The sequence below is a fragment of the Canis aureus genome, chromosome 7 (genome assembly GCF_053574225.1).
Source record: "Canis aureus isolate CA01 chromosome 7, VMU_Caureus_v.1.0, whole genome shotgun sequence".
Classification (NCBI taxonomy): Eukaryota; Metazoa; Chordata; class Mammalia; order Carnivora; family Canidae; genus Canis; species Canis aureus.
In genome coordinates, this window is record NC_135617.1 from 40232917 (window position 1) to 40259851 (window position 26935).

General features: G+C 34.2%; 1 protein-coding gene across 2 annotated transcripts in view; it reads left to right on the forward strand.

Annotated features, from left to right (window-relative positions):
- Window positions 1-26935, forward strand: part of LMBRD1 (LMBR1 domain containing 1) — a 109569-nt gene that overhangs the window by 16799 nt on the left and 65835 nt on the right. For both annotated transcript variants that reach the window (XM_077903492.1, XM_077903493.1), the window contains exons 4-7: window positions 9537-9634; window positions 11953-12020; window positions 22355-22443; window positions 25677-25750. In XM_077903492.1, the coding sequence (XP_077759618.1) occupies window positions 9537-9634; window positions 11953-12020; window positions 22355-22443; window positions 25677-25750 (329 nt within the window). The remainder of the gene's footprint in view (window positions 1-9536; window positions 9635-11952; window positions 12021-22354; window positions 22444-25676; window positions 25751-26935) is intronic.

Sequence of the window (26935 nt, forward strand, 5' to 3'; positions counted from 1 at the left end):
CAAGATAAGGTAGCTTTTATCTTGGTGCAGTCCAGGTCCATGAGCCATATCTTATCATTGAACCTAGAGGCTGTTGGATTAATCCATTGTAACCAAGGTTACAAAGACTTATAAACAGAAATATTAATTTATGCAGCCCTTCCACTTGTTTCATGTAGAGAATTAAGTCTACCAAAATGATTTTAGTGAGTATTTTTTTTCAATTCTCCTAAGAATAGTATGTCTCTAGTATATTAAATGCATAGGAGATAAGTTAATCATTACAAACAGTAGATGACTTAGGTATTAGGGTTTGATTTTCTGCAGAAGTTGAGTTGTTAGAAATATAACTACCTTGGGATAGGATGGTTGAGATACTCATATAAGGAAGGACTTTGCATAAGAAGCCAAATAATGATAGAAAACTTCTCGATGACTATGGATTCAAAGCAAGATTTAATTCAATAATATTAATGGTGGTTGTTACAAAGATGACAGTCATATCCACTTTAACTGTGGATAATAGGCCTTTAACTTTGTCTTAGAAAGGTGACCTATAGTCAGGAGCCTAAAAGGATATATAGCTTCTGAAATAGTTACTATCTTCAAGCCCAGGTGTTTTTCTAGAAATGTTAGATATTATCTAACTGCCTGTTAGCTATCTCCTCCTGGATGCTGAGAACAAAACAGACTCCAGATAATTGAAAGCACCATTTTTATACATCCCCTTATAGTTCATCCAATCTCTCCTAACATCAACACGTTTTCATTGTCTAACCTTGCCAAAAACTGTAGAAGACTTTCACCTTCAACATTTTACTTAATTTTCATGAGTGTCATTTTTTGGGGAATATATTTTATGTTTTACAGATGGAGAAATTGATATTTAGAGATAATAAAGATCGCCTTGTTAGTGAGTGGCATAGCCTAAAGTGGATTTTATTTCCTAAGCTGGAGCTTGGTAGCATTAAGTGAGCTGCCTTATAATAAATAGTCCTTGGGATGTTTCCTGTGAGAATGCTTAGCAGCACTGAACCCTCAGGGCAGCTCCAAATATCATCTGGGACCTTTTAAATAATACAGAATGCTAGAGTCCATCCAGAGAGATTCTGATTTCCATTAATGAATTCTCTCTTCTGTTAGTGTCAACACTGCTCTTCTCAGAAACATGTTTATCTATAGGGAAGAAGTAAGATTCAGGGTGGTGGATTCAAGTTTTCCAAAAATCCTAATTTTCTTTTGAAAGCTTAGGTTTTATCATTGGCAGCAAATACGGTCATTTTTTTTCTTTGAAGTAAAGGGTCACTTTATTCATTTTTGGAAAAGTCCCTCTAATACTCAAGGGTAGATAATTACTGCTGGTCTGTCAGTTCTTTCAAGTAAAAAATAGTGTTCTTTGAAGGAAAGTGACTAGTGTAGCTCATAAGTAAAATAGCACAGTGCGTCTCACAAGTGTGATTCATGAGTACTTCCTTTCTCACAGAAATTTTTTAAAATGTGTATTAAAAGTAGACATCTAATAGAATCATTACTACTTCAAAAGGAAGTTTCCTGAATAAAAGTGCTCCCCACTAGTGAGTGCTTGATGGTGACAAACATAACTGCTGGTGGAAAGGCTAACAACATTTTGATATTATTATGAAAATAGTTTTCTTGTTTTGGGTACTCTCTAATCCCTGCAAATCAGGGTCGGGAAAACACATTTTTGAGATCCTTCTGTTATATTAATTGAACTTTTGTGTGTGTGTGTGTGTGTGTTTCTGGAAAATTTGTAGAAGTCAGGCCAACTGCTGCTTCTACCTACTGGTTCTTCCCCAGCTGCTAAAATGATTATTATTAACAGTCCTTAATTACCTCACACTGACTGCATGGGAAATACAGGTTCTTGGATCTTACTGAACGATGAAAGAGTAAAATTGTTTTTCTGCCCTTTTGTCTGATACTCATAGGGACCCTATACCTAGAAGGAGATCCCTTCATCCAAGGATGTTGTACTCCTCCCAGAGACATTAAGGATTCAGTCTTTTTTTTCCTTTTTAAATGTTTTTGTTTCTTCATTTATGTCTTTAAACCTCTTTGATATTTTCCTTTAAAAAACTACTCTTGTCTTTTTTATTCTCAGTTCCGTTTTAATCCTATGTTTGAGCCTATTCAGGATTTTATTTCTTATGTATTATGTTTAGCCTTTTATCTGAGTCCTATTTTTATATTTCAAATTTATTTTCATCTTTAAATTTTTTACATTCTATTTAATGTACTTTATTGTAAATGTTTATTCTAATGTTTTCTCTAACCATTCTTGAAAGTTTTAGTCTTAATTCTTTCACTGTCCACTTTAAGTGAATTTTCATTTTACTTAATAGTTTTTCTAGCTTTCTGTTTTGATTTTCAGTGTATACAGGGGTTGTAGAAAAGGAGAGAGCTCAAACCATAAGCAGGAATTATTCCAGACTGTTGTGTTCAGCCCTTCTGTAGTTGTATCACTTTATCCTAGAGACACTTTATTTTCTTGACACTGATTCTTGGGCTATCGTTTTTGTGCGTGTGTGTGTGTGTTGATATAAATTGAATCATACAGTAGGTATTTTTTCTCTTCTGGTTTAGTGGTCAACATTTTATTTGCGATTTATCTGTATTGTTGCAGGTAACAGTACCTCATTGAATGTCATTGTTGTAAATATTCTATTGTATTAACATCCCATGGCTTGTTTGTCCATTCTAAAATTTATGGTCAGTTGGGTTCAGTTTTTGGTTATTTCAAATACCGCTGCTTTGAGGATCTAGTATATGTATACTTGCATTTTTTAAAAAAGCATTTACTGCATTGTTTGCCATTCTATGAGTACTCTTCTTCAAAGAATCCCAGATTATTAAGATGTTTAATAAGTTCTTACTTTTTGCTCTCCAGCATTTCTGCAGTGAAAATAGGTGTATACATATTTGGGTAAGGTAAATTATGGAACTAAGGAGGAATAAGATGGACGAAGACACTTTCAGACTCCTGTTTCTATGCCATGCCTTTTAGAGTACCTAAGAGAATTTTTAGTAAGTTTTTCCGTATGTCCTATTGGTTACTTGCTGAAAAATTGTACCTGGAGTCTATATTATGCGTTTTGAACTTAAGGTTTACAACTTCCTGCTGTCTAATTTGAGAAGAGTACCATGAGACCTTGAAGTCACTTAACTTCTTTATGACTTTTCCACTTGTGAAATGGTGATAAAGTAGTATCTACTTCATGGTATTAGGAGTGTGAGATGTGTGATTAGTGCTAAATAGCTGATAACTGCTATTGTTTTAGTTCAGATTAGCTGAATTAAAACAAGGGTAGTAAACTCAGTGCAATGATATGAGAAAATTAATATGAAAGAATTGACCTAGCATCTCATCATGTTTATGTCTTTTTGATTCTTTCTTGTTTTGGAAACATCTCTAATATATTTAATTGCTTTTCTAGATAAGATAGACTGGGACTAATTTGGGGGACCTTTTCAGTTCTGCAGAGTTCTTCTTGATGAGATAGTTGTATCCTATCTCCTGCTTTCCCTCTCCCTTTTTAAAAGACTGTATTCTTAATCACTGGGGGAGTTTTCTAAATGGTTTCTAATTATATTTGCTCAAGAAATTCTCTAGATAATGACTTCATGAGATTCAGTAACCTAAGAAGTTGTTTCCACGTGGAAAGATTAGAGGAAACCAAAAAAATCCATAAGGGAAATGACTGTTCTTCAGACTACATATTCTAAGTTAAAGCCTGTAAACAATTTTGTACTCTAATTGTATACACGGTCAGATCATGCCCTTTAATGTTTGAATTAGTGAGGTACTATGAGCAGTGATAATAGTTACCTATTGTGGTATACCAAATTATCCCCAAATTTAGCAGTTTAAAACAAACATTATCTCATAGTTTTTCTGGGTCAAGAATCTATATGTAGCTGATATAGGTCCTCAGCTCTGGGTTTCTCCTCACAAGGCTGCAGTTGTGTATTTTGGGACTACAATCATCCATTAGGGGAGAGTTGGCTCCCAATCTCCCTCACGTGGGTAGGGGCTGGCTTCAGATCTTAACTACCTGTTGCCAGCAGCATCAGTTTCTTACCACAGGGACTTTTTCATGGGACGGTTGACAACATGGCAGCTGAGGTTTCTGAGAGCGAGCAAGATGGAAGTCAGAATCTCTTAGTACTAATCCTAGGAGTGACATTCCACCACTTTGTCACATTCTTTTCATCAGCAGTGAGTCAGTGATCTACCCCACACTCAAGGGAAGGGGATTGCACAAGGGTGTGGGGATCATCAGGAGCCATTTTAGAAGCTAACTATATAGCAGTCTTATAAGTATTGACAGTTTTGATGTTTATTCAACATATAATGCTTTTATACTTGCAATATATCTATTAAGCATGCAAAGTATGAAGTTTGAAGCCCCTTGTGTGCCTTTCCATGATGCCACCTCTTCTCCAACTCCCTTAGAAGTAACCACTATTATAATTTAGTCTCTGTTAAACCCTTGATTTACCTTTAAAGTTCTACCAAGGTGTATCTTTAGTTTTACATTTTTTTTACTTTATATGAAATTTCATATAAAGTTGCTTGTTTTCTCTCAGCCATATGTTTCTGAGATTCTTTCATATTCGTGCATGAAGTATAGCTTATTTTTATTGTCTATGAATATAACACGTGTTAATCAGTCTGGACATTTGGATTGTTTGCTATTAAAAATTGTGTGTTGAACATGTTTGTACACGTTTCTTGTTGCCTAAATGCAAAATGCATACATACATAGAGTTGATAGACCATAAGTTACATGCATCTTCAACATTCTAAATAACGACAAATTATTTTTCTAAGTGTTTATACAAATCCCATTGAAAAGATAAAAACATTCCAGTTGCTCTGTATCCTAAACTTGGTATTTTTTTAAAGATTTTTTTTTTTTAATTTTATTTATGAGAGACACAGAGAGAGGGGCAGAGACCTAGAGAGAGAAGCAGGCTTCCTGCCAGGAGCCCATTGTGGGACTACTCGATCCCAGGACTCCAGGATCATGCTCTGAGCCAAAGGCGGACACTCAACCACTGAGCCACCCAGGTGTCCCTAAACTTGGTGTTTTTGTTCTTATTTTTGTTTTTGTTGTGTGTTCCAGTAGAACTTTATTTACAAAAGCAAGTGGTAGGCCAGATTTGGCCCGTAGGCTGTAGTTTTTTGGCACCTAGCCCAATGAGTTACATAGCAAATAAAAATAAAAACACTGTGTATACAATTAGTGACTAGAAGAAGATATCCCAAAGTTTAAATTAGGTGGCATTTAGATAGTTGAATTATCTATAATTTTAATTTTGTGTATATTTTTGTATCTTACAGAATTTCCCAAATAAGTATATACTACCTCTAAAATGAAGGAGAGAAAAAGAACATTTGAAACTGTTCATGCATTATCTGAGCCCTTGGAATAGCAAGGAAACTTTATCCTGACATTAAAATATTGCTGTAAAATCCTGCCGACAAGACTAATATTATTTGGATTATGTGGGACATCAAGATTGTAGCTGTAATTTTAAAAACCATAGTGTACTTTTTAAAATATGGCTGACACAAATATTACATTAATTTTGGGTGTTCTGTATGCCAGACTTTGGTATTGCTATGCATTTTTAGTTTTTGCCAGTCTGGGAAGTGTGAATTGATAGTTCCTTAATCTGCATTTCTCTTATTTGAAAATGAAATTGCATGTTCTTAAAATATTTATTGACTTTTTCAATTTTCTGCTTTAGTTACCTTTTTTAGTTGGGTTGTTTGTATTTTTCTTATTTAAGAAATTTTTTTTATGTACTCTGAGTAGTTTGCACAGTGATTCTAAATATTTTCCCCCCACTGAATTCTTAGGAGAGTAGGGACTTCTGAGCTTTGATTTTGCCATATCCACGAACCCTAGAATGATGCCTGGAACATACTAATTAGATATTTTTTTAATTGAATACCCTTTACCAGAGTATCATACGGAGTTTTTTGTTGTTGTTTTGTTTTTTAATAATTCTTTCAAGTAACGTATTACATGGATAGATTATTCTTCAGTCAACTTTGCATTCCTAAGATAAACCTTGACTAGTCGTGATGATGGCTTTTTTGGTTTTTAAATCTCTTGCTGGATTTGATTTGCTGTTTTCTTATTTGGTTCTTTTTAAAAAATTGACTCAGGTAGACTGGTATATAATTTTCCTTTATCTTACTATTCTTACCAGGTTTGTGTATGAAGACCCTACAAGCTTCATAAAATGAACTTTGAAGTGTTAATTTATTTTTTTCATTTAGGGAATGCTGTGGACCAGTGAGCATTACATGGTCTCTTTGTCCCATAATCTAGACCTATGTTTGATAACTAAGGGATAGAAGTGAGCATGGCAGTTTGTACAATAATTCCTAATGAACTAGCCACAAAACTTGTTTCTTGTAGCTGAGTTCTGCTAGTTAGAATTTTTAATAGCCATATGAGAGTACTTCCAGCAAGGATGCAATAATAGCTTTGTTGAATTAGAGGTATTATTTCCACCTGACCATTTGGTCTCCTTATTCTGTTGCATAAACAGGCAATAATAGTTACCATGTAGTTTGGAGTGATTGATCCTGGCTATAAAGGGAAATAGAGTTGCTGCTACCTAGTAAAGACAAGAACTGTATCTTGAACCCAGGGGATTCTGTGGCACTTCATGATGCTACCATGTTCAATGGTTAAAGTTAATTGAGATCTATTACACTCATGGCTCACAGGCAGGACCACCATAGTTCAGGAGTGAATGTTTGGGTTCCCCCATTTCTTGTATCAGATTCTGCTTCAGCAATTACACTTGGCAGCTGTTAACAGACTGGAAGTAGATGACTTAATGGATTGTGGTTTTAAATCTCACTTAAAATAAGTCTAGAAATGGGCCATCCATGGTTCAGATGGCAGCATTATGGCATGAGGATCCTAAACATGTGTTTGTTTTTTTCCTTCTCTTTTCCATCCTTAATGCATGATTTCCATCTTAAGGTTACGAGAGTCCAAAATGGTGGTTAGAGAGTAAGCTATCATGTGTCCATTTTAGGCAGGAAGTAGGAAGGAAGGGGAAGGACAGAAAGGAGAATGCCGGCTGAGATGAAAATGGGATATGTAGCTAGCAGTCTTGACCCCAGATTTCTCCAGCTGGGTAAATGGGATAATTTTAGAAGGCTTTTAGAATTCCCAGAATATCTTTATACTTTGGCCTTCTGAAACAAAAAGCTTTGTAATGATTAATTATACTATCACAATATTGACTAAGTTATTCTTTGTCTTAGTGTTTTCATCAGTAGTTGGGAGGAATAAAAAATGTCTAAAAATCCAAAAGCTTAATTTATCCAAGTTAATTTTCATGTGAGTTATAATTTAATGATACCCAGTTTTTATTTTTTTTTATTTTTATTTTTATTTATTTTTATTTTTTTTATTTTTTTTTTTTGATACCCAGTTTTTAAAAGGGGTAGGTTATTTGCTTCATGTATATGAAAAGATAACGATCATCATATTCTTTGCCACAGTTTTTGTCCATTTCCTTTTAAGGGTTGATGGCTGTCTGTTCACTTGTTTTTGCTTGTTCTTGCTAAGATGTTTTAAAAAAAGGACTTGTTTTATGAGTTTATTTTTTTTGCCAACTTCTGTGCACATGAAGTTTTAAAATTTGTTCTTAATATGTTTTCTTTGTTTGTGGGACTAAACCAAAGAGTCTGTTTATCTTTTCTTTGCTAGTAGCAGTCTTTTAACAAAAACATTTACAAATAAAAGCATACTTTATAAAGATGTCAGGATATGAGAGTGTCATCACTGTTGGAGTTAAGAATAATTTTCCTTTGAAAATAGCTATCAATTTGAAATAGAACTGTAACAGAAGCAGTTTCTCTGTTTCATAATAGTGGTAGCAGCAACTTTTTTTTTTTTTTTTTCATTTACAGATATATAAACCCAACTGGACATTAGAACTGATCTGAAACACAAAAATGTTAATTATTTTTCTTTATAGATTAACACTTATGGGTTAAAGGAAGAGATCTTTATGAAGGACACTGAGGAAAGAACAGTTAGCTTCACAGAAGATCATTTATTTAGCATGTGGTGTTAGCAAAACAAAGATTTAGAGCAGTTGTTCTATACCTATTTTGAGTCACAGACTGCTGAGGGGTTATTATAGTCTTTTCAGATTGTTTCTGTTCCCCACTTCCTTCCCCCAGGCATGGATTGCTAGTAACTGCCTTTTTCTGAATATTCCTGTTGCCATATATCTTCATGTCTCTTTACAGTCAGTAGCTGCCCCAACCACTTTTTTGACTTGCAATAAATTAGTTACGCCAGTTTTAAAGCTTTCCTAAGTTCAGTCATAGAAAATGTACTCCTGTGTTTAGGCTTATTTTATTCAGCATAAGGTTTGTGAAATTCATCCTCATCTCATGTATCCATGGTTGCTTCTTTTTTATTGCTGTATACTAGTCAATTATATAAGCAAGCAATCTATATATTGTTTATCTGTTCACATGTTGATGGATGTTTGGGTCATTTCCAGTTTTTGACTACTGTGAATAATGTTGCTAAGAACATTCTTGTTATGAAAGAGTTAATGCAGGGGGTACTTGGGTGGCTCAGTCTGCATCCGACTGGATCTCAGCTCAGGTCCTGATCTGAGGGGGGTCCTGAATTCAAACTCTGCATTGGGCTTCACATTGGGCATGGAGCCTACTTTAAAAAGAAAGAAAGAGAGAGAGAGAGACAGAGAGAGAGAGAGGAAAAGCGAGAGGAAGGAAGGAAGAGAGAGAGGAAGGTAGGAAGGAAGGAAGGATTAATGCAAGACACTTGAGATAGTTCACTTGTATACTTTCAGGAGGGCCTTCTTCTGTGGCTGACCCTTACTGATTTGTATAAAATCAGTTTTATAACACTACATATTTTAAACTTCGATTGGGGAAATTATTTGTATCAAAAGGACAGTATTGATTATAGCTTTTTTTTTTAATTTGACTGGAAAGTATTGTGTCAACTTGATTTTCAGTTGGAAGGAATATAAAAGTTAACATTCCTTTATTTTTTAAAAATATTTTATTCCTTTATTTATTTTAGAGACAGAGAGAGAAGGTAAGTACATGTGTGTGAGCAGGGGAGGGAGCAGAGTGAGAGGGGAGACAAGCAGACTTCATGCTGAGCACAGAGCCCCTTGTGAGGCTTGATCCCACAATCTGAAGCTCAGGTGTTAGCTGCTACACTTGTTATAGGCACAGTTATTATCATTACTGCTGAAAATTGCCCCATGGTTAACTTAAATTATGATCTAATAATGCTATTGATTTCTTGGGACAGGGATCAGAAAAGGCTGATTGGGATATTACATATAAACAGTTATGGGTATAGGGATCAGATGGGGAAGTGACTTTGTTATGTAGTGTGAATTTGGTAAGTTACATTTGTATGTTAATATGTACACACACAGGTATATATATCACAGTTATTAAGTTTATGTGTATTCGGTAGAACTCAGCTTATGTCTTTCCACAGCCTTATATTCTGTCATACTGTTCTGTGTGTTCTTCTGGATCCCTTTTGTCTACTTCTACTATGAAGAGAAGGATGATGATGATACCGGTAAATGCACTGTAAGTATGTTTATTTTATGTTCAGGGAGGAGGAAAGATTATTTCCTTTCTCAAAGAATGACATGACTGAATTTGTTCTGGAGCAGTGTTGTCTAATGGAAATACAATGTGAGCCAGATGGGAAATTTTAAATTTTCTAGTAGCCACATTGAAATAAGTAAAAAGGAGCAGTTGAAATTATTTTTAATGATACATTGTATTTAATGTAATAGGTTCCAAGTATTACCATTTTAAATAGTCAAAACGCATTCTTAATGAAACATTAAATTTCTTCTTTCACACTAAGCCTTTGAGATTTAAAATGTATCTTAACACTGCAGCACATCTCAGCTTGAACTAGCCATTTTTCAAAAGCTCAGGAGCCACATGTGACTTGTGACAATTGTTTAGACAGCAGTTCCAGAGCAGGGGTTGGTGGACTTTTTCTCTAAAAATCAGGCAATAAACATTTTGGGCTTTGTGGGCCATATGGTTTATCGCAGCTACTTACCTCTGCTGTTGTACTGTGGAAGTAGCCAGAGATAATACTTAATAAGCTTGATGTGATCCAGTAAAATAGGAGATAGGCTACATGTGGCCAACAGGACAGTCTGCTGACCCCTGTCAGCAGGAACACTTGTAGACTATTTTTACTAATCCAGGATAACATTGATATAAAAACCTGATAAATATAACATACATATATATATATATCCAAAACTTCAGACCAACATCACCTAAGTGCTGGTATACGAATCTTAACTGAAATATTAGCAAATTGAATTCAGAGGTATCTTAAAAATATATGAATATAGTACAACTGAGTTGGGCCTGTCTCTAGATTGCATGGGTGGTTTAGACAGCGTATCTATTAATATATAGTCATTTAATAGGTCAAAGAAGAAATCATGTTGAAAGATAATTTGCTAAAATTGGACCTTTTTTTTCTGATTTAAGGGAAAAAAGGCAACATAAAAGGAATTTTTTTAATTGCATTACAGGAATTTGTTTTATACCTTTTTATGTTTTGTATTTAAATACAAAAAATACATATAACTTTCACTTAAAAGCCAGCATTATGCCTAATCATGTTTATTAAAACCTTAAAGTATTCGCATTAAGATCAGGAGCGAGTACAATGTTTGAAGTGATTCCAAGTGGCAATCAGTACAATTTGTTAGAGAAAAAAATAAGATGTTTAAATATTTATATAGAAAGTCAAAATTAATTCTTTGCAGATACTTCTGTAACTCTGTATTTGTAAACCCAACATATATGTAAGTTAAAGTGGCTGGTTAGGAATTTAATGTTAAAAATGGAATGAATGAGGGACGCCTGGGGGCTCAGTGGTTGAGCGTCTGCCTTCGGCTCACAGGATCCAGGATGGAGTCCCTCATGGGGCTCCCTGTGGGAAGCCTGCTTTTCCCTCTGCCTGTGTTTCTGCATCCTCTATCTGTGTCTCTCATGAATAAATAAATAAATCTTTAAAAAAAATGGAATGAGATGCCAGCTTTCTCTTTTCACTTCTTCTGAAGTTCATCTTCCCCAACCTTTTGGTTGAACTTAAGATCCTCCTCAACCTTTACTTTAAGATTTTTCGTAAAGATTGTCTTAACTCCTTTGTGAAGAATTCGTCAAATGAAGCATGAATTTAAATTTTAAAGGTGATTTTTAGAGAATTCCTTAGGCTGAGAGATGAATAATGTTTGTTTATTTGTTTTACTGATTTAACCTTTTCTCTGAGATTAACTTTTCTTTCCATATTTAGAATATCCAGCTTTGTGTTTTTCTTTGTCTTTGGACAAAGATAATAATAAATGTGTTATATATTTATATATATGTTCTATGTATTTTCATTTTATATAAATATAATTAATATATGTTATATATAAATATAGAGATATATACACACATACATGCATATTAAATATTATAATTATTATTTTAACCCATTTTAATGAATTAAGGGAGAGGTATTGTAGTTTCTGTTTGCTTCCTGTTTTGGGGAATATTTTATTAAATATTCTTATAATTTTACTAATGATTATGTTGAACTGATTACAGTTTTCAGTACTGATTTCCATAAGTCTAACCATTGAAAAGATTTTAAAATCTAGTGTGGTTTGCAAAGATACTTATGATGTGACGTATACATTGTTTTTCCTTAAATTTCAAGATTATTTTTCAACAAGGAAATTGTACATAGTTGAATATAAATGTGTATTTGATGTGAAAGTACTGTTACACTGTAGCAAGGATATTTTACATTTTAATTTTTTAAGAGTATTTTATATATTAAAGGTTTAGTAAATGGTATACTTTTTCCCCTTGACTTCCAGCAAATTAAAACGGCATTCAAGTATACCTTGGGATTTGCTTTAATTTGTGCACTGCTTCTTTTAGTTGGGTAAGTCTTGATTTTTTTCCCCCTGAAAATGGAAATAGCATAATAATAATAAAGGCTCATTCAGAAAACTGTAGGGAAAAAAAGTGTAAGAAAAAGAATAAACTACTGTTTATGTTACGACTAACCACTAACCTTTTTTGTGTATATTTTTCTATTAAGACATTTTTTATGTGCTCAGATACATTCAGGGTGCTCTCCCCCCCACATACATATACCATCCATGTTATAATTTTAATGGTTTTATTTTATGAATTCTTGATAATCTACTTGCTGACATACTGTAGGCATCTCTTTGGATAGTAAATGTAGATTCATCAATTTTGACTGTATTGCATTCTCCTTTTAGGATATAACAATTTAATCTTGTAGTGATGATTACTTGAACATTTATGATGTTTCTAGGTTTTCCATTTTTATGAACAGTTCTTAAATGAAATCCTATCTCTGCATCTTTTCGGAGTTGATGCATCAGTCTTTAAATCTTTGAATTAGGGATCCCTGGGTGGCTCAGCAGTTTCACGCCTGCCTTTGGCCCAGGGCACAATCCTGGAGTCCTGGGATCGAGTCCTGTGTCGGGCTTCCAGCATGGAGCCTGCTTCTCCCTCTGCCTGTGTCTGTGCCTCTCTCTCTATCATAAATAAATAAAAATAAAAATAAATTTAAATCTTTGAATTAATCTTTGTGTATGAGTTCCTTTCTTAAATCTTCTTCCTTAAGGTTTTATACTAATTTCAATAAAATTTTGCATGTTTTTATACATTTAAAATTTTCTCTTTGGAAAACATTTGTCCTTGTTAATGGAAGACATTTCTCTTTGTTAAAATAGGTTTTGATTCTTTTTTTTTTAAATGTTAGGAAATAAAGTGAGGTGTTAATAAGCTTTTAAAAGGTCCTTTGTATAATTTGCTCTCAGAAATTTCAGTAAATAAAAAATGTCATTGAATACATTTTGTGGTGGGAATAAAATTGGTCAGTAACCTTTTGTAGTTCTAGGAGTTCTTAGAATACAAATGTTTTATACTCAAGGCATATTTCCAGTACCTTTTGTCTGCCTTGATGTGTCATGAAAAAAGAGTACTTATTGAACGGACAGGTTTTTTTTTTAAGTGGTTTTTCTATTTATTTTAGCTATTGATTTTTTTTTTCCTAAGTCTCTTTTGGCCTCTTAAGAAAGCAAGTTATGTGAATTTTCTTTGTTAATATGAAAGTCTCTCATTTAGAAAACTAAATTATCTAGAACAGAATTTAGTAAACTTTTCTTTAAGAGTAGTTATTAGTAAGTATTTTAAGTTAGAGGTCCATATGGTCTTTGTGGAAACTACTCACCTCTTTTGTAGCTTTATAGCAGTCATGGACACAATGCGAACAGAAGGACATGGCAGAGTTCTAATAAAACTGCTTACAAACAATCAGTAGTTTGCCAACTCCTCATTTAGAATGTGACTAAGAACCATTAGTAAACCACACTTCTTAATTAGCAGTCAGGGTATCTCCCAAAGGTATCCGAAAGTATATTTGTAAATTTACTTGGTCTTTTCATGGCATATTACCCTCAGGCCCCTTTTAGAGTTACATTTTACACAGTTCTGATACAACTTTAACATTCTCTAGATGACATTTATTTATTTAGAAGCAGTATACTAAAAGTTAAGAAAATGTTTCCTTGCAAATACACAAATAATAAGCAACAGTTTCATCAGCCATTTTGAACAATATAACATTCACTTATTTTTCCAAATATTATTATATACTAGTTAGTTCCAGATACTGTACAAGAGCCTAGTGAAACAGCAGTTAACAGAAAAGATAACTCCTCTTCGTGGAGCATTCAAGAGAAGTTTAGAGGGGCAGGGAAAGAGAATAAAAAAATGAGTTGTGTTAAAGTTGTGAAATGTTAGGGAAAGCACTGATAAGGGAATATTTGAGAAGATATTTGAAGGAAGTGAGGGAGCCATGAATATATGTGGGGTGAAGAGCATTCCAGACTGATAAAACAACAGATGAAAAGCCCTGAGACTTGAGAGTATCTGGCATATTTAAGACAATGAGGAAACTTAGTGGGCTGGAGTAGAGTGGGTAAAGGCTAGAGTAGCTGAAGATATGGTCAGAGGTAACTAGAGCTGCCAAATTTCGTAGGATATCATAGGCCATTGTTAGGATTTTGACATTTATTGTGAGAGAAAGATGGGAAACTCTCAGAGGAATTTTTGTCTTTGAGCAACTTAATCTGATATTTTAACAAGATTCCTAGATGGCGTTTTACAGTTTGACTTTATAGGGGTAAGGGTAGAAATATGAGATCTGTGAGGAAGCTGTTGCAATAACTGAGGCAGTGCATAATGATAGCAGTAGTGATTTGATTCTGCCTATCTTTTGGAGAAAGAGCCAGCATGATACTCTGATAGGATGCATAGGTGTGGTGTGAGAGAAGGAGAAATTGAGGATATATTGTGAAGTCTTAGGAACACTTCTCTCACTTTTGACACCAACTGCAACTTTGGGAGTTTCTTAAAACAGTCTCAGGTTTGATAATTCTCTAGGATTCACAGAAATTTTTAAAAGCTATTATATTCATTGTTATCATTTATTATAAGCAAATACAGGTTAAAATCAACTAAAAGAAGAGACACATAAGGTAGAGTCTGGGAAGATTCTAAATATGAAACTTCTATTGTCTTCAAGATATGTTACTTTTCTGGCATTGATATATAGCTGTATATGTGGAGTATTGCCAACCAGGGAAATTCACATGAGCCTTAAGACAGAGTTTTTATTAAGACTCTGTTATTTAGGCAAGTCTGATTGATTGATCGCCCACATAGTTATCTCAGCCTCCAGGTCAATGGATCCCATGTGTCTCAAAGTCCTTACCCTAAGTCACGTGGTCAGTCTTTCTGGCTAACCATTTAAGATGTTGCTAGCTCCTGCCCTAAACAAAGACATTGAATACTTGCCAGAACCATGGGTAAAATTCACACCTTTTTTTGGGCAAAGCCAAATTTTTTGCTGCACAGAAAGGGTGAAGTTGTTATCAACTCAGGCAAATCTGAAGGAGGAGGTTTGGTGGGGAAGTATCAGGAGCTCAGTTTATTTCATGGTAAGTTTTATAGGCAGTCAGGAAGAGATGAGTAAGACACCAAATCAGGCGTCAGGAAAGTCAGAGTTTAGTCTTTGCTCTTCCAAAGCTATATCTAGCTCCAAAGAGAAAATTAATTTTTTCTTTTGTAAAATGTAAAGGATAAGCTGAAGTATTTTTCCCTGTGCCACCTCTTGCCTTTTTCAGTACTATGGTCCTTTTGTAATTGAATTGATAATGTTGCCTCTCAGGCGGATAATAGGTGAGAAGAAATGGCCTTAGAAAGCATTAATTCAGTGGAAGGCTTTGATTTAAGTGGAAAGATATTTCCTCCATTGTTATATGAGCAATAAAAACGAAAAGAGGTGCAGGTGGTTTCTTAGGTTTTGTGTGCAAATAAAAGAATTCTTCTCTGATTGGCCTCTATTTTCTCACTGATATTTGACATCATCAGCTGAGGGCACTGATAGAGGGGACTGCTATATTTCACAAGCCTGAAATTTGTGAATAAAAGACTAATTATGTTTTGGTTACCCAGGATAATGTTCTTCTCATTACCATATTTGAATGAGGTATATTATACATTTAAATTAAGTGATTGACTAAATTTCTTAAAATTTTCCTGAAGGTAACCTACTTCTAGTTTTTGTTAAATTATGTATGTTTTTCTTTTAAAACAATAGATAATTTTATGGCAAAAATGTGGTTGAGGTTTAACTAAGTCATGTAGCTAACATTTTTGGAGCACTTTGTTGGGTAGTGGGCAAGGGCTTGGGGATAAAGATGGAGGGCCATTGTGTCTTTCCTCAAGGTTAACAGTGGGGAGAGACATAAATATATAACTTGAGCTATAATTAGGTGTTCTCAAAAGAGATAAATACTAAGTTTTGATGATAGAGTAGCAAATTCCTATTCTTGCCTTGAAATCAGGGAAGACCTAATAGGGAATAATATTTGAATTGAAATTTGAAGAGTGAAAATTGATCAGCAGACTAAATAGAGAAAAAAAGATAAATAGCATGTATAGTGTATTAGTCTTTTCAGAGTGCTGTAAGTGACATATATTTATTTTCTCATAGTTCTAGAGGCTAGAAGTCCATGATCAGAATGTTGGCAAGTATGGTTCCTGGTGAGAGCTCTTGTCCTGGCCCATGGACAGCTGCCTTTTTACTGTATCCTACATGATCTTTCCTGTGTGCTCTCACTAGGAGAAAAAATGCTCTCTGTTGTCTCTTCCTTTTCCTAAAGAGACTCAATCCCCTTGGACTAGGGTCCCAACATTATGACCTCATTGAACTGGTTACTTTTCTAAAGGCCTTATATCTAGATGCCATCACATTAGAGGTTAGGCCTTCAACATAGGAATTTTGTGGGGACAAGTTCAGTCCATAACATTCTGTTCTCTGGCCTTGCAAAATTCATGTCCTTCTTATGTGCAAAATACATTCATCCCATCTCAGCAGCCCTCAGAGTCTGAACTGAGCATCAGTTCTGAGTCCAAAGTTTCATCTAAATATCACCTAAATCAAATATGGATGAGACCTGAAATATGATTCATCCTGAGTCAGAATTCTTCTTTAGCAATGAAGTTGTGAAACCAGACAAGTTATGTGCCTCAAAGATAGAATAGTAGGGCAGGCACAGGATAGACATTTCTGTTCTAAAAGGGAGAAATTGGAAAGAAAAAAGGGGCAATGGGTTCTAAACAAGTCAAAGCTAACAAGGCAAATTATATTAGATCTTAAGACTCAAGAATAATCATCTTTGGTTGGATGATCTGCTCTATAGACCTACTAAGGGGTAGGTGGTAGAGTCACCACCATGGCCCTAAGTAGTGGCCTTGCCCTCTTGGTTCTCAGCATAGGTCCTGCTCCCTTGACCCTTTGTAACAGTTTCCTGGTGGCTGCAATTGAGGAAACTGAGGAGGAAGCAGCCTTGCCACCTGGGCCTGTGGTGGGAATGGCAGCCCTATTGATAACTGAATTGCTTTTAGGTACGTTTTTGTGAGGGATAAAGCATGTTCTCAACTAAATAATTCTGTCTTGTCCTGTAGAATCCCATAGGCTACCTTATTTTGTTCCATCTCTGTTCCCTATATTTTAAATTGGCAGTGTCCCTGCTAGTATCATCCTACCACTATTCCTGTGTAGGCTGAAACTGTTGATTAAACCCATCGTTGCCACCCATACCCCTCTCCTCATCAAATGGTTGTTCAGCCACATTCTTAGCACAGGCTTCAATCATTTTTTTTTTTTTTTTTTTCAGTATGGATGCATTAGTTCTTTTTTGCATAGCAGTTCCTTTACCTTACCTGTCTCCTCTCACATTTTACTGTAAACAATAATGAGAAACCAATCTACTCCTTCAACACTTTGCTAAGAATCCTCCTCAGCTTTAACACTTTGCTTAGAATCCTCAACTAAATACCCAATTTCATCTCTTAAAAGTTCTGCTTTCCACAGAACTACAAAACAGTTTAGCCAAAGTCCTTGCCACTGTTTAACGAGTTATCTTCTTTCTTTTAATTTCCAATAACATGTTCTTCATTTCTAGCTCAGATTTCACGACAATGACCTTTAGTATCCATATTTCTACTAATGCTCTATTCTATATCTTCTCTAAGACAAGAGGCTTTCTCTGTAATTCTTTTTGAGTCCTCCCTCTTGCCTTTAACATCCATGTTTTTATCAGTAGTCTCTTTGTTGAAATATAAAATATTTGTTAAAATATAAAGTGAGTAAATTTGAAGATCCAGTTGGTTTTATTCAGCAGTTTGTGAGTTTGGGCAGCATCCAATCTAGCAAATAGAAGGGAGCTCTAAGGAGTTATGCGAAATGGAAGATTTTTATAGGTAGACGAGGTGGGATAAGGAAGTTCAAAGAGGGTATTGTTTCAGGCAAGACAGGGTTTTATCAGGCAGACTCGGAAATTCCAGACTGATTGGTTTAAAATTCTACTCTTGGGAGAGGCTGAAGTTGCAATTATGTATTAAATCTTGGTGGCTCTTAGCACAAGTGACTCCATTTGGGACTGACCTTCCTCCCCTCCCCTCCCCTCCCCTCCCCTCCCCTCCCCTTCTCCTTTCCCTTTTTAAAGTCACCTTCAAAGCAGCCTAGGCTTTTTCTCATATGCACTAAAACTCTTCCAGCCTCTGCCTATTACTGAGTTTCAAAGAGATAGCCTCATCTTTAGGTATTTGTTACAGTAGCAATACACTTTATGGTACCAAAATCTGTACCAGTTGGGGCGCCTGGGTGGCTCAGTGGTTAAGCATCTGCCTTTGGCTCAGGTCATGATCCAGAGTCCTGGGATTGAGTCCCAAATTGGGCTCCCTGTGGGGAGCCTGCTTCTCCCTCTGCCTGTGTCTCTGCCTCTCTCTGTGCCTCTCATGAATAAATAAATGAAATCTTTAAAACACACACACACACCCCAAATCTGTATCAGTCTACTTGGGCTGCCATAATAAAATAGCACAGACTGGGTAGCTTACACAGTGAACACTTATTTTCTCACAGTTCTGGAGTTCTGGAGGCTAAAAGACCATGATCAGGGTGTCAGCAAATTTGGTTTCTGCTGAGTTTACTTGGTGTGTAGATGGCTGCTTTTTCACTGTCTTCTCACATGGCCTTTACTCTGTGCTAGCAGGGAGAGAGCGAGCTGTCTAGTGTCTCTTCTTCCTCTTATAAGAACACCAATCCTGTTGGATTAGAGCCTTACCTTATCTTTAGGACATCATTTAACCTTAATTACCTCCATAAAGGCCCAGTATCCCAATACCATCACATTGGTGGTTAGGGTCAACATGAATTTTAGGGGGCGGGGGGGTCTATAACATGGTAACTGAGAGACTGCAGTTAATATGGAATATTTGAAAAATGATATTAAACATATAATGTGTGGGGTTTTTTTTGTTTTGTTTTGTTTGTTTTTTAGAGCAAGAAACAACACAAGTGGGGTAGGAGAGGGGTGGGGGAGCTGGGAAATCCCAAGCAAGCTCCATGCTCCGTGCTGAGCTGGATGTGGGGTTTAATCTCACAACCCTGAGATCATGACCTGAGCCAAAATCAAGAGTCGAATGCTTAATTGATTAGAGCCACCCAGGTACCCTACATATATTGTGAATTTAAACTCCTACCCTCTTCAATACAAAAAAAAACCTATGATGTGATGTTTCAGGTGTTTGTGTGGGTGACAGGCCATGAAAGCCAGGTAGGTAGACTCTGGGTCTTACAAACAATGTTTAAGAAATTTTGAGTTTTATCCTGCTGAACAATTGAAAGACAGTGGAGATGTGTATACATTTGTATGTGTGAATGCATAAAAGTAAATATATATGAATTTATTTTAAGAGTTACAGCACTGTGAAGGATGCATTTGAAGGGGCATTTGGGAGTTGGATTGGAGAATTGGAATATAAATGGTAGTTAGGAAGACAGATTATATAATCATTGTAATAGTTCAGGTGATAGATGAGAGTCTGAATTAGAGTAGTTACAAAGAGAGCAGAAAGGAAGAAACTGGTAAGTTGTTTGGAAGATAAATATGACTTGGTGATTTGGTATAAGATGTGAAAATCTTATTTTCTTTTCTACTGAATTTATCATTTCAGTTTCATATCTACTGAAATTCATTAGCCTTTCCTTTGTCTTTTCCTTAAGAGACAATCTATATTAAACTAATACCATGAGTCAGATTGGGTATAAAATATTTTTACTAAGCAGTTATTCAGTTTTACTGTTTTTAAGATTATAAGAAAAATTTATAACCTTTTGAGGCTCCAGTTCTTGATCTAGTATGGTGTATTTTTGGAAGCTAAGGTTCTCTTTATTCCTTTTTTTTTTTTTTGAGAGACTGAGATTAAGAAAATACCTGTATTTTCTACCACACAAATCTCATTATACTCATACTCTTGGTTACGTCATTATCATTTAGTAAACGGCTGATAACCATTAAATGCTGCCTCCTCATCAAAATTGATATATCTGTATTCCAGACATATCTGACTTTAATTTTAGTTGCCTTTGCATCTTTTAGGAGATTTTCCTTTCTCTTTATAGATCTTTGTTCTACAGGATAACATTTGGCCAGTGAACATTGGTTTGCCCCTTCCGTTGTTAAGAGGTTGAAATGCTTTCATATCAGTCAGCTGCTGCTCTGCCTTCCTGAATCTTCTTATGCCACCCTAGGCCCATTTAAAGGGTAAATCCTGGTTCAGTAGGATCTTCAGAATTAAGGCCAGTGCCTTTGTCGGCTCGTTTGTGTCTTTGCCAAATTGGTTGTGAAATGTTTTGAATATTACTGTTTGGGACATGTAGATTAATTTAGTTATAACTCTTGAATTCTGCCTCTATGGTGTTTCTCTTAGTTTATGTGAAAATATTTCACATCTGTTTCTTAGATTATACAATCCTGGTGGCAATGCGATTCTCCTCATTGAGGGGAACCTGCTTTGGGGTTTGTGCTTTTGTGACTACCTCTAGTTCCTACCTAAAAGTAAGTGCTAAAATGCTAACTCTACTGGATCTCTTCAAAATAAGAATTTTCCTGGAGTCATTCTGACAGTAGTTTGGGCCATTTGATCCTTTAAAAAAATTTTTTTTTCTTGGTCATAGTTTTTTGTTATATATTTGAATTGCTAAAGAGTCCAACTCAGGAGTTTGAACATGTAAGTGTCATCAACAACTAAGAGTTAATTTTCTTCTACCATTAGGCAGAACCTTTGATTACCTAAAATTGATATAGATAATAAATATGCTAAGTACAAATACTTTTTTTAGATATTTGTAATATATATTTCTATTTTAAATAAAATCAGTGGTATTTTGTACATGGAAGTTTTTCCCCATACTCACAGAATTGGTCATTCCCAACTAACAAATTCAAAATAAGCATATATATGGAAAAAACTCTGTCCAAATAAAATCGAAGGATATTATATAGGTAGTTTTTTCTTGCTTGGTTTATACTTTTGTTCAATGCAAATAAATAAGTTAATATCATTATAGAAGCATAATTTGCAATAGTTTTTTTTTAATTTTTTGATTCCACTTTACTACTTTAATTTGCTTTTGATTTTATGGCCAGGGCAATAATGAACTATTTTACATTTATTGCTCTCTGTGTGAGTAATCACTTTTCTTTCTCAAAGTGGTATGAAATAAGTCTCCAAGGTTAAGAATGCAATAAATGGACATCAATGCAAATAATTAGAAATTTTAATAACTTTCTGACGTGCTCTGATTATTCATCTTTTTATAAGAATAGTAAGTATCAGTAGTACCCAGGAGTAAAGGCTAAAAAAAGAGAATTATACTTTGTTTTAGTTACACACATTATCAGAGTAGATATTTACTATATTGTTGAACTCATTTAGCATTTCTTCTTTATAGATTTTTGTGATTTACAATTAAAATTAGGTTAGAAAGGAGGTAGTGTTAGAGTTATTTCTTAAATTTGTTTGATTATCCACATACACAATTTAGGGATACTCAGCCCGTTACTTTAGTCTTGTTTCTGAGCTAGATACTAAAGTGGTATCTTTCTTCTTCCTTCTCTTTTCTTTCTTTTTCTTGATTATTTCTTTGTCATTTCTTTCTCTTATTTGTTTCTTTCATCTCTGTCTTCAATTTGTCCCTGTTTAAGCATCTAGAGCAAGTCCTAGGAAGCCATCTATCACTGTTATTTTTATGATGCCAGCTGTGGATTGAAAAATAAATAGAAACTACTTTCACTCTATATTGGTTAGACTCTTTGAATGACCTAAAAAAAATGCTAAGAAGAGAGTAAAAAAATTACCCCTAGTCTCACAATAAGATCTTTATTGTTTATTTTCATATATTTCCTTTCTATTCTATATGCATAAATATGTTGAAATCATTACATATAATTTATATTCTGTTCTCCTGATTCAACACAGAAATTCTTAACTTTTTTTGTGCCATGGACCTTATTGATCATCTTTGGCCCAGGGCTCCTTCTCAAAATATTTTAAATGCAAAAAGTAAAATACAGACTACAAAGGAAACTATATTGAATGAGGTAATAAAACTATTAAAAGAAATTTATAATATGATAAATACATAGGTAGGAGACTTATCACACCCCTCTGTACATGGTGCAGTTTGATTTGTTAATTTGTGTGTGTTGGGGGAGTTGACTTTTGTGTTAAAAGATTGCTAGAATTTGAGTTTTAGACCATTATCTTCTATTCAGATTTTTTTATTTACAACGTTAAGCAGAGTTATTTTCTTTTTTGTAGTGCTTTTGTACCTCTGAATATTCCAAATAACAAAAATTCTACAGAGTGGGAAAAAGTGAAGTTCCTGTTTGAAGAGCTTGGAAGTAGTCGTAAGTATTCTTTTTAAAAAAATATTCAGGGGGATCCTTGGGTGGCACAGTGGTTTAGCGCCTGCCTTTGGCCCAGGGCGCAATCCTGGAGATCCGGAATTGAATCCCATATCGGGCTCCCGGTGCATGGAGCCTGCTTCTCCCTCTGCCTGTGTCTCTGCCTCTCTCTCTCTCTTTCTCTCTCTGTGTGACTATCATAAATAAATTTAAAAAATTTTTAAAAATTAAAATTAAAAAAATAAAAAAATATTCATAATATTTTATGACTCTTGGGACTTTTCTGAGTAGTCTGTTTTTACCGTGTTAAGAATTTAACTCACAGTTCTTTTGACTTGTGGTTAAAAGTGTACTAGAAAAATTGGGAGCTTTGTGTTGTTAATACTCATTGCTAGTTATTATATAGTTAAGTCTCTTCTTCATACAGTTACCAAGTTGAAAAAAACTCTAATCTTCAAAATATTTCAGTAGTGAAGGTCTTATAATTTCTAGTTGTTTGTTAAATCACTTGGGATTACATAGAATATGTTAAAGAAAAGTACTTGATATGGTTTTTTTTTAATTTTTAGCCAATGAACTATATATCGCTGTTTGATCATCATTAATTTTTTATGTGGAATATAAATTACAGAGGTTTTATATGAATGAAATAACATTTTATTATAAATTTACTTCACCAAAACATTTTGGAATTGCTTTTCCAGAAGTTTTCCTTAACTTATTAATCAATGTGTCTTTGGCTTTTAAAAGGAAAAAAAAAATTGGCAACTTTAGGAGGTTAGGTTAAGAAAAATGCTCAATCATTGAAAAATACAAGAAAAAAAAAAAAAAAGAAAAATACAGTTGGTATTATAAACTGATATCAAATAAGAATGTGTATCTTTTCAGAATTTCATGTGCATTTGGACATAGTAATAACTTTATTTTCAAAGAAACCTAGAGTATTTTATAAATGTGAAAAATGTTTATTGATTTGGTATTTATTCTTTTAATAAGTACTGTACAATCTTGATCAGCATTACTTTTTCCTCACCCAGATACGATATTAAAGGATGATTAAATTAAGTCTTGGAATCCTTGCTGTACAACTTCTTAATTTTCTTGCTTTCCACTTAAGATTTCATCTTGTAAATTGTGGTCCATTAATATCTTGCTGATACTAGCAAGACTAGGATAGCAGTCCTGGCATGTACTAATACTGAATTGTTAGGATTTATGCACCTGATCCTATTACTGAGAAATAAATTGCTTCTTATAGTTAACTCCTTAAGGTCTCTTGCATAACTACTCTTCCGTCTTATACATTAATTTATACTAGTCTTTGAGTATTAGTATAACTTGAATTGGTAATTATAAGTAGCATTATTCTAATTTCTGTAATCTCATGCTCTTTAGTCTTAATATTATTTTCTTTTATCTCAAATCTTAAACACTGTATCCTGGAGTACATTTTGCTTATCTTTGTTAGTAATACTAAGTTTTTTAATTGGCCAAATATGTTAACATAGTATTCCATTTTATCAATTGTAAGAGGCATATTTTCCCACATTTTTGTATTTTTGATATTGGAATGTGTTTTATAAGTGATAGTACTTTAAAATTGCTATTAGCTAAATACCAGATATCTCCTAATTTTTTCATCTTTTTTTTTAAAGATGTTATTTATTTGAGAGAGAGAGAGAGTGTGTGTGCACATGCACAAGCAGGGGATAGGGGCAAAGGGAGAGGGAGAAGCAGACTCCCTGCTAAGAAGGGAGGCTGACATGGGGCTCCATCACAGGACTTTGAGATCATGACCTGAGCCAAAGGCAGATACTTAACTGAGTCACCCAGGTGCGCCTCTCCTAGTTTTATGAACACTTTCTGTTGATAATTCTAGTAAGATCAAGAAGATCTAGCATCAAAATGTTTTTAATAAAATCTAATATTTTAAAATGTTTTGTGAAATGAAGGCTTAAAATTTAGCATTGCGTAGTTTGTGAATTTAAAAATATGCTTTCTTCATGTACTATATAAAACTGAGACGTGAATTTTAAGAAGATAGATGGTTTTAATTTTATTATTCATGAAAGATTAATATACATTAAATTAAAATTATATTTAGTTGCATAGGACCTGTATTTTAACTAGATCAAAACAAGTTCAATAGGACCTGTATTAAAACTGAAAAGTTATTATTACTCCCATTTATGAATATTCAAATTTGCATAGTACATCATTGTATAGTCTAGTATAATTATTTAAAAGTATCATTCCTGCCTCTGACTTATTAGCCTTTCCTTAAATAATTTACTAAGTCTAACTTGTTATAGTATTCCTATGTTAGTGCTTTGTTTGAATTTTGTTTGCTTTTTGTTTTTGTTTTTTCCTGCCAGATGGGCAGTCTAGCTCTTTTCAAATTAATGAAGGAAATATACTCTTTAAGATTTAATTTTAGGCTATATGTTGAAAACTTAATTTGAAAATTAAGAAAGAAATTAGAAGGGATGCCTGAGTGGCTCAGCAGTTTAGCATCTGCCTTTGGCCCAGGGCGTGATCCTGGAGGCCCTGGGATTGAGTCCCACAATGGGCTCCCTGCATGGAGCCTGCTTCTCTTTCTGCCTATTCTCTGCCTCTCTCTCTCTCTGTATCTCATGAATAAATAAATAAAATATTAAAAAAAAAAGAAATTAGGAATATCAAGATTGAGGGCAGAGGGAAGAAGTAGTCAAGATCAGTGGGTTTCCTATGTAATGTTATTTCTCAAGCACTGCTATTCAGAAAGTCTAGGATAGTTTTTTTGCCACCTTTTGAGCATCTACTATTTTGTTGATTTCTTTTTAAGCTCAATAATTAGACAGTAATTTTCCTCTTTAATTTTAAGAAGTGAAAGAAAGAAAATCATAGTTCAGAAGATCTTTTGCAAGTCAATTTGTGAAGAGCTCTTTAAAAATTTCTTTCTCTGGCACCTGGCTGGCTCAGTCAGTAAAGCATGTAACTCTTGATCTCAGGGTTTTGGGCTCAAGCCCCACATTTGGTGTAGAGATTACTTAAAATCTTAAAAGAAAGAAAGAAAAATAACCTTAAAAGCTCTTTTCTCCACTTGGAGTTGGCACTTCAAAGACAAAGTGATACACATTGGGTTTTTTCCTTCAGAATATATAAAAACCCAGTTTTTATATCTTTATGTTGATTTGAACATAAATATTTGGATAGTATATGTGTACATTTTTAACAAAATTCTTCTTTTTTTGCAGATGGTTTAGCTGCATTGTCATTTTCTATTAGTTCTCTGACCTTGATTGGAATGTTGGCAGCTATAACTTACACAGTAAGTGTAATGGTGATAATTGAGTTAAAATCAAGAAATTACTTTATGAAGCAATTTCATTTTATCTTTGTCATGTATTCAATTTAATTATAGTTTCCTCTTCAATATTTTAGTACTTTCTTCTTCATGTTCTTAAGTTTTCTTTACTTAAGGGGAGGATAAATTTTTAACAACTTAGTCACAGTCATTTTATCTGTATTTTTGAAATTTAATATTCAGAAACATTTTATAACTTGTAAAACTTGGAGTTGGTTATATTATATGCAATAGATTTAGTGATTTATAAGCATATTAGAACTCTGAACTGTGTAGATCAGTATCTATTACTGATGCAATAGATTCATTCCACTTGGGCATATAGGGTTTTTAAAATTCGATTTTTTATATAACGTGATATTTCTGTAGTATACAGAATCTAATCTTCTACTCTGAGAGACTACTTTTTTCCCCCATCTTTCTGGAGATAGTAAAGTATGAGTTATAGCCTGCCAGACTTGTGTTCAGACTCCTTTTTGAGTTTTTTGCTCAAATTATAGAGGGAGAACCAGTAACAAATGCTTCTAACCTACATCTTGAAAGAGAGTAGTGTAGGAAACTTTAAATTATCATGAACCTTTTCAGATTAATGGAGTTTGTGTTTACAGCATTTTTAGTTCTTACAGAAATGGGAAATACTGGCTATAAAGAAAGCATTTTTGGATATTGTTCCAATAGGTCTTTCTTTAGACATGAAAAAAATGGGCTGTTAGTGTGATAGCAGAATCTAACTTTGTTACATAATTATTCAAGGGTCATCATTTAGAATAAAAGAAGTCTAAAATACATGCATTTTAATATCTGTCAAGTACTTATTTGGACACTCCATTTTATTCATTGTCATTTTTGTTTTTTTCATTGTATTACTCTGTAAGGAATTTGTCATAATATCAGCAGGTAATTATCCTTCCATTTCATAGAATATATGTGTACTATGTTATTTATCTGTATTTTTTTTTCTTTTTGGAGAGAGAGTGTGCGAGTGGGGAGGGGCAGAGGGAGAGGGAGGAAGAGAGAGAAAGAATCTTAAGCAGCTTCCATGCCTGGCATGGAGCCCATCACAGAGCTCGATTCCATGACCCTGAGATCATGACCTGAGCCAAATCAGGAGTTGGACACTTAACCAACTGAACCACCCAGGGACCCCTA